The sequence below is a fragment of the Haliotis cracherodii genome, unplaced genomic scaffold (genome assembly GCF_022045235.1).
Source record: "Haliotis cracherodii isolate W230 unplaced genomic scaffold, xgHalCrac1.p SCAF_16, whole genome shotgun sequence".
NCBI lineage: Eukaryota > Metazoa > Mollusca > Gastropoda > Lepetellida > Haliotidae > Haliotis > Haliotis cracherodii.
The window spans coordinates 14,504,660-14,513,163 of NW_027266271.1; the positions used below are offsets into that span (position 1 = coordinate 14,504,660).

The 8,504-nt window shown below is 44.5% G+C and overlaps 1 protein-coding gene across 3 annotated transcripts; it reads right to left on the reverse strand.

Annotated features, from left to right (window-relative positions):
* Nucleotides 1-4,453: 4,453 nt before the first annotated feature.
* LOC139463855 (serine hydrolase RBBP9-like) lies at nt 4,454-8,484 on the reverse strand. 3 transcript variants are annotated; one of them, XM_071245233.1, is made up of 3 exons: nt 8,431-8,484; nt 7,904-7,956; nt 4,454-5,055 (listed from the first exon to the last, which is right to left on the reverse strand). In XM_071245233.1, exon 3 carries the CDS (start codon nt 5,046-5,048, stop codon nt 4,488-4,490), a length of 561 nt encoding a protein of 186 aa, XP_071101334.1. In that variant the 5' UTR covers nt 5,049-5,055; nt 7,904-7,956; nt 8,431-8,484; the 3' UTR covers nt 4,454-4,487. The 3 variants fall into 3 exon arrangements, with proteins under 3 accessions (XP_071101334.1, XP_071101335.1, XP_071101336.1); XM_071245234.1 differs by having other exon boundaries at nt 7,934-7,956; nt 8,431-8,481; XM_071245235.1 differs by lacking the exon at nt 7,904-7,956 and having other exon boundaries at nt 8,431-8,481.
* Nucleotides 8,485-8,504: the final 20 nt, after the last annotated feature.

Genomic DNA, 8,504 nt, shown 5'->3' on the forward strand with positions numbered 1-8,504 from the left:
ACAAAATTAAGTTTAAGAGCACAAATTATCTGTAATCTTTGGCTTAACAAATACTGACGTAGGGTAGTAATCATACTGCCTTTCCCAGCAAGGGCGAAGGGGGATGAGGGTGACACAGCTGTTTGGGACAGGGTGGATGCACATGCAGCTTTGTAATATGTTTAAACTTTGACGTATGAAAGGATAAAATGTATGAATGTGAATTGTTTAATCTAACATGGAGGTGCACACGCACACACACACACATATATCATCACCACATCAAACAGACGATGTGAGGTAACAGTCTATAGATTATCTTTCCACTGTCCACCAAAACAGCTGAAAGTATTTAATACATTCCCATCTCCACCGCCCTACTAAAACAAAATATAAGTGTTTAATAGCTTCTCTACCCCACCAAACAGAGACCGCCTCCGTGGTCTAGTGGTAGAGCGGAAGGTCCGGGGCTCGATCCCCGGTTTACTAAAAAGACGTTTAAAGATGGTACTTGTTGTTACCCTCTCTGGCGCTCGCCATTTGCAGGCTAAATCACGGACTGGTCGGCTCGGAGTCAGTATATAAATGTTTAATACATTTTTATCTCCACCGCCCCACTAAAACAAAATGTAAGTGTTGAATAGATTATGTTCTCCATCGCCCCACCAAACAAACTGTAAGGGTTTAATAACGTCTCTTCGTCAATGTGGCACAAAAGAGCAAACGTGATGTTGTTTTATGCCGCAACATCAATATTGCAAATAGTTTACGGCGACCTGCACATAATCGAATCTGGACCAGACAAACCAGTGACTCGAAACATGAGCAGATGTTTGCAGAGAGTGTGACACGGACAGACAGACACGCAGTCGGACACAGAGCCAGGCCACCGTATCCACGTTACTCGCCGCTTTTAACAGTATTCCAGTTATATCACGGCGTGTCAGTTTAATGTGAGAGGAAAGCCCGAAGTGATGCAGGTCTCAGACGTTTACCACTTCGGTGAAACCCACGAGCACGGGTATGGCGCTGACAAACCTAGAAACATAATCAGGGCCAACCGGGATTCGAACCCACAATCATAGGTAACTAGGGGAGCCCAAGGGACGCAACTCTGCACAGCGAATCGCAGAGCCTTAGACGACTGGGCCACCCGTGCCCCCACCACTTACGACTAGTAGTAGTAGTAGTAGTAGTAGTAGTAGTAGTAGTAGTAGTGGTAGTAGTAGTAGATTGTAGTTAATTAGTAGTAGTATTTTTTAAGTGTCACACGCACTTGAACATGTACAATATACATGATATATAAATATAAAATACAGTGCGTCGAGCCACAAATTGGTCTTTGAGACACTAAAATCAAATCATATTAAGAAATAAGTATAGAAACATTCTAACCCGGGTTTCTCGCCGGAAACATGCAACTGGGACCCAGTGTGATAGACTCTATATTTTCTCATATCAAGATGGCTATGTATGAAGGTAATACACATGAATATAATCTCGAGAACATGAGTCTCGAGAATCGTTTATTTCTGCTGATGTAGTTCATGAAATATAACAGAAACTCCCCAAAATATTTACATTTCAGCCTTGAATAATTTTTAGTTTGCAAGGTTCATCTATAGTTCAGTTTTTGTTCAGGTTTCGGACATTTTACGAATGTTTCGTTAAATATTTGACTCGAAATGACATTCTCTCCATCTGCAGTTAAACATTTGACTCGAAATGCCAATCTCTTCATCTGCAGTTAAACATTTGACTCCAAATGCCATTCTCCTCATCTGCACTTTAATATTCGACTCAAAATGCCATTGTCTTCATCTGCAGCCCCACCCTCAGCTTCATGGCCCAGGTTATGTTAGTGCGGTCCCACCCTCAGCTTCATGGCCCAGGTTATGTTAGTGCGGCCCGATCCCCAGCTACTCAGTCCTGAAGATGTTTTTGCGGCCCCGCCCTCAGCTACCCAGTCCAGGTGATGTTAGAGCGGCCCTACCCTCAGTTTCATGGTTCAGGGGCTGTTAGTGCGGCCCCACCCTCAGCTTCATGGCCCAGGTTATGTTAGTGGTGTCCCATCCCCAGCTACTCAGTCCAGAGGATGTTTGTGCGGCCCCGCCCTCAGCTTCATGGTCCAGGTGATGTTAGTGCGGCCCAACCCTCAGCTACTCAGTCCAGAAGATGTTAGTGCGGACCCACCCTCAGCTCCTCAGTCCAGGTGATGTTAGTGCAGCCCCATCCTAAGCTACTCAGTCCAGCGGATGTTAGTGCGGCCCCACCCTAAGCTTCACGGCCCAGTTTATGTTAGTGCAGCCCCACCCTCAGCTAATTAGTCCAGCGGATGTTAATGCGGCCCAACCTTCAGCTTCATAGTCAAGGGAATGTTAGTGCGGCCCCACCCTCAGCTTCAAGGCCCAGGTTATGTTAGTGCGACCCCACCCTCAGCTACTCAGTCCAGCGGATGTTAGTGCGGCCCCACCCTCAGCTACTCAGTCCAGCGGATGTTAATGCGGCCCAACCCTAAGCTTCATAGTCAAGGGAATGTTAGTGCGGTCCCACCCTCAGCTACTCAGTCCAGGGGATGTTAGAGCGGCCCGACCCTTAGCTACTCAGTCCAGAGGATGTTAGTGCGGCCCCACCCTTAGCTTCATAGTTTTGGGAATGTTAGTGCGGCCCCACCCTCAGCTACTGAGTCCAGGTTATGTTAGGGCGGCCCGACCATCAGCTACTCAGTCCAGAAGATGTCAGTGCAGCCCCACCCTCAGCTTCATAGTATAGGGAATGTCAGTGCGGCACCACCCTCAGCTGCTCAGTCCAGCGGATGTTAGTGCGGCCCAACCCTCACCTTCATAGTCTAGGGAATGTTAGTGCGGCCCGACCCTCGGCTACTCAGTCCAGAAGATGTTAGTGCGGCCCCACCCTCAGCTTCATGGTCCAGGGGATGTTAGTGTGGCCGCATCCTAATGCTACTCAATACTCCTGACATAAAGGCATTATGGATCAATACATGAGCCTGTGATGTAGGAGATGAAGAACAGCATCACTGTTCTAATTTTAGGGACATAGTCCAGTGTTTTTTGTTTATGTTTACCCGACGAACGCTACGACGAGGTGGCAAACACTCTACATCCTGAAACTGCCCCGCCGGTCACGTGGGGATGTAGGGACTACATGCAAATCGTGGCAATTTTCTGTCCACACAAAACACAAAACAAATAACCAATTCTACATCCTTACTTTTAGAATAAATTAAACCATGTACATACATGCCTCCTTTAGACAGGCTTGTCGTAAAAGGCGACTAACGGGATCGGGTGGTCAGGCTCGCTGACTTGGTTGATGCATATCATCGTATATCGCATAACTGCGTAGATCGATGCTCATGATAACAATTACTATATTGTCTGGTCCAGACTTGATTATCTAAGACCGCCGTCGAATAGCTGGAGTACTGCTGAGTGCGACGTTAAACAAACATACAATTCCTTAAAACGGGCATTTTGTAGGATTCTTAATCAACTATGCACACGAATGATTTTAAGTACAATGTTCGTGTTCTATTTTCCAAACAACCGGCTGCTACCCTGCAACGTCGCCCTTCTTTGTCAATAATGTATACCATCTGTAAACACTGGATAACTATTGAAGGCCTGAAAGTGTTGTTGAAGTAAGACTAACACTTGGCCAGGCATCTAAATCATTGTTGATCGATAATCCTTGACGCGCGTACTATCGTTAAGTGGTTAAGTTGGCTAATGTTTAACTCCGCGGTCAACACTAAACTACCCATATCTGTGTGTGTGTGTGTGTGTGTGTGTGTGTGTCACACAGGCCTATGGGGAGAGTTAGTGTGTGTTTCCTGAACACTTGGAGGCTGGCCCTTGTACAACTGCCAAATCCACCGTAAATTTAAAAGGGTCCTAAATTAGCATTATCAATAGATGATGGGGACCTATTCTGTTCCGGAATGCCCACTAGCATTAGATACTGCATGGGGATGTATTCTGCCCCAGAATCTCCGTAAGGCGGACGAGCATTATTTAGAAATACTGGTGGTGAGGTGGTGAGGTGAGGTGAGGTGAGATGAGTTGAAATGGGGGTTAATGATCTAACATGTCTAACATATAGCGACGTACATGCACGTGTGTGTGGCTGCTTGTACTGGTCCAATATATGCCGGTATTTTTAGTGCTAGCCGACTAAGGTATCAACACGGAAACTCAAAATCCCAGATCCCAAAGGCCGAAGACCAGACAGAGTTACAACATGGATCTGCACGGGTGAGCAAGCACTGTATATACATACTGGGGAATGTTCTGATATTGGTTTGCTTGCTCCAGACGCTAGTGGAGCTGTTGTGACATGCAGTACCGATGATAACTATTTTCAAAGTACAGTTCAAAATGGCTTTAAACCCAATTCGCTCATCGCTCGATCATCCCGTGAAAAAACGAATGATAACCGAAGACAGATAGTCCTGCAAAACAATATTTATTTAACTTTGAGTGAATTGGCTAAAGCTTTGGTGACTCCTGTGCCTTCTTTACCACGAGGTCAAGCAATTCATAGAACACGCTTGTCATAAAGTGGCCCCGGTCTTCAAACTTGAACAATTCGGGACTCAGACCTTCAGCCACCTTGCTCTGTTCCTCTTCCCAAGATAGGAACGGGTCATCCGTGGAACCGAACTGCACAATGAAGCTGGCGTTAGCTCGTATTTTCTCCCACTCCCATGGTCGACTGTAGTAGCCGCTTGCCCTCTCGTTGGCGTCGCCGAGATCCGTGACGCAAGCAGACACCACCACAATGCCCTTGACCTTGTACGTCTCACAGTACCTCATGGCCGCTTCGGCCCCAGAACTGTGTCCAACAATAATGGTCGTCTCGTCACATTTGAGTTCATCATGCATGAACGGGATCCATGCGCTCTCCCGAGCTACAACCGGGTCTGGCATGCTCTTCAGCTCACAAGCAATACCCTTCTTGGTCAGCTCGTGGTACAGCCATCCATACCAATTGGCGTTGAATACCGCATCGCAGCCGTTCCCTGGTACTATCACCACCCGCGGGGACATCTATGGTCTGTTTAAGATAAGTAAAATGCGTTAGACAGAATCATCGCGTCGTTGTGAATCATGAACCATGCAAATAGTGATTTAGGTTGTGTGTGGTGGGTTGGGGTTGGTGGTGTATGCGTGCGTGGTGGGGGTGTGAGGGAGAGGGGCACCGATGGCCCAGTAGAATAAGGCGCTGCAATTGGCTGCGCAGGGTTTCATTCCCTAGGAGTGCCAGAAACATTTAATCGTAGGTTCATGTTTGTTTGTTTCTTTGTTTGTTGCTTAACGCCGCACTCGGCAATAGTCCAGCTATATGAAGGAGGTCAGTAAATAATCGAGTCTGAACCAGACAATCCAGTGATTGACATCATGAGCATCGATCCACGCAATTGGGATACGATGGCATGCATCAACCAAGTCAGCGAGCCTGATAACCCAGTCCCGTAGTCGCCTCTTATGACAAGCATGGGTTGCAGAAGACCATTTTTTGCCTGGATATTCACGGATACGTTGGTTCATATCCCGGTTTGCCCCGATAATGATCCTACGTTAGACTTCACCACAAGTGGCAAACGTCTGAAACCTGCAACACTTCGGGGTTCCCTCCCACATCTAGCTAACGCACTGTAATTAAAATCTGTAATATTCTTCAAAGCGGCGTTAAACAAACCTCACACACTATTTGTTTTGTCATTTTCTCAAAATTCAAAGGAAATATTTTGGCAATGTATTCATCAAATGGGTTCCTGGTCAACCGTCCTTAAGAAAACAGCTTAATCTAACCACTTGACTACCCCACCGCCCCTTCAGGCATAGGGAACATGAACAGTTATATGTCGACATAAAGTAGGCGGGGGTTCGGAGTTAACATAGAACAAATGCGCACACAACAAACAAAAGCATAAATGACATAGACGTAAATATATTGTTGCTGTAAAGACAAGATATTTTATGCATGACAACTTCTTTATTGTAGCAAGATGCGACGTTTAGGTATTCGTCATTCCTTGTATCGTTGTTAAGCAAGAGTGACGTAAGACAGCACAGTTCAAGGTTCTATGTATCCTTATTACCTACACCGTCACAGCATTATAGAATGAAGAAGTCGTCCTCCATAAAATATAATGTCTTAACTTTTAAGTACCAACGTCTTAAAATGCCAATCAAACAGTTTATAATGTTGAGGTTTTAAATATCAAATTTCAGAGATTTACCAATTACTTAACGCCGCACATCGCAATATACCAGTTGTGTGACGGCGGGCTGTAAGTAATCTGGACAAATTCAGTGACTGATATTACAAGCAACTGTGAAAATGGGTTTAAGATCGCGTTCAAGACTATTGCACTTATCTATCGAATTACATGCAAGTGAGTGTGTCTGTGTGTGAGGCGCTCGCTTGTTTGTTTGTTGTTTAACGCCGCACTCAGCAATATTCCAGCTATATGACGGCGGTTTGTAAATAATCTAGTCTGGACGAGACAATCCGGTGATTGATATCATGAGCATCAATCCACGCAATTGGGATGAATGACACCACCCGATACCGTTAGTCGCCTCTTCCGACAAGCGGCGTTAACCACAACTTTACTCACTCACTTTAAGTGGGTACAATGACATGCAATCAACCAAGTCACTGAGTCTGATCACGCAATCCATTAAGTCCCGGCCTGTGAAAATCCGGGGTAGAATAGGTCTTCAGCTACCCATGCTTGCCGTAAAAGGCGACTAACGGGATCGGCTGGTCAGGCTCGCTGACTTGGTTGATGCATGTCATCGATCCCAATTGCGTGGATCGATGTTCATGATGTCAATCACTGGATTGTCTGGCCCAGGCTCGATTATTTACAGACCGCCGTCATATAGCTGGAATATTGCTCTCCCTCACTCATAGCATAGGACATAACGGGGCTAAAGGCATTCATTAACAAAGAAGTATACAGCATACTTCCTGCACAGGGGTGTAAGGGTACATATGTTTTCGTGTCCACATTAGATAATGTTAGTTTGTCATGCTTCGTTGAGTTTATTGTATGAGGTAATCTGGGTATGGAATAGTCCACTGTTAAAGTTGATAGGGAGTTTGAAATAACGAAATGTTTTCAGTATGAATTTCTTTTTCTGTTGTTTTGTTTGCTTCTTATTCTTCATCCTCGATCTAAATTCTTCACAGATGATGCTTTACTACGGGAGTATGAAAATAACTTATACTTATTGTTTTAGGAAATTAAGCGTGCGAGACGTGCCTCAACCCAACATGCTGACTTGGCCTACTCCGGGGAGTCGTTGCGGATCAATGATCACAAATGTTAGTCTGGGTTCAGAGTTAGTTGATGATGTGATATTTTGCTAGGTTGATAAATTCTTTTAGTCGGTGTATACATCGTGAAACTGACGTTTGGTGGAAATGATAACAGTATAATATTATCCTTCCAATTCAGATCCGCTAGGTTGGAAAATGAGACAATCCGGGTACACACCATGTTTGAGATGGGGTGTTGGGTCAACGTGACATTTGCCATGTCGCGGTCTGTTTAAGATCAGATCTGAATAAGGAGGATAATATTATACTTGGATCATTTTCGCAAATGTTAGTTTCACCATGTTCACAGAGCCGGTGGTTTCAGGGGAGAAGGTGAAAAGGGGTATTTCACTCGGGTATGTTGATTAGCAAATGCCCTGGTAGTTAATTAAACTGTTATACATGTTTTACAGAATGAAAGCAATCATTGATCACACACTTAAACATTTATACATGAATAAATCGCAGAACAATGGAGTATACAAACAGTGAAAAGGTGTTGGGTGTTATCAATAATTCAAATTAACAATATTATTTATTTCAATAGCTGTATATATTTTCATGTTCCTACCCAGTCTTGAGTACTGACGTGATGACCTTCCCTCTAGGCCGCCTCTGATGCCCCTGTAATAGATATACAAGGTCAAAGTTCATACCTTGAGCAAGAAGGTTAAAGTTCATAATCGGCAAAAAAACCATCTGCCAAATGTGTTTGCACATACATACGAAACACACCATACATAACACGGCTAAAAAAATATATACATATATGCGATTGAAAAAACCCCCACATAAATAAGTAAGTAAATAAAAATGAGGTGTTCTATGAACATTGCTAATTATATTAAATGACATTGCTGATATATCTGTACATTGGTCGCGACAAGGCGTGTGAAAACGTGCGAATATCTTCGACCACGTGGAAATATTGTCTAGCCACGCCCATTCCGTTTAGAATTGCCGCACTGCACACCACACCACACACTACCACATCTATGTGTCACTGTCATGCAGTAATTTGTATAGCAGTTGTTCTTTGAAGCTTACAATAACGACAGTGCGAACAACATGAAAATAGACAGCAATTAAATTGATTACCAGTCTCTGTTTGTAGTAAGATTCGTAGTACGCTTGTGTGTGAATGAAAACACATGCGCGCGCACCCGCCAATG

What these genes read in the sequence shown, in the direction of transcription:
- LOC139463855 (XM_071245233.1), bottom strand. Translation starts at nt 5,048, where the DNA reads ATGTCCCCGCGGGTGGTGATAGTACCAGGGAACGGCTGCGATGCGGTA.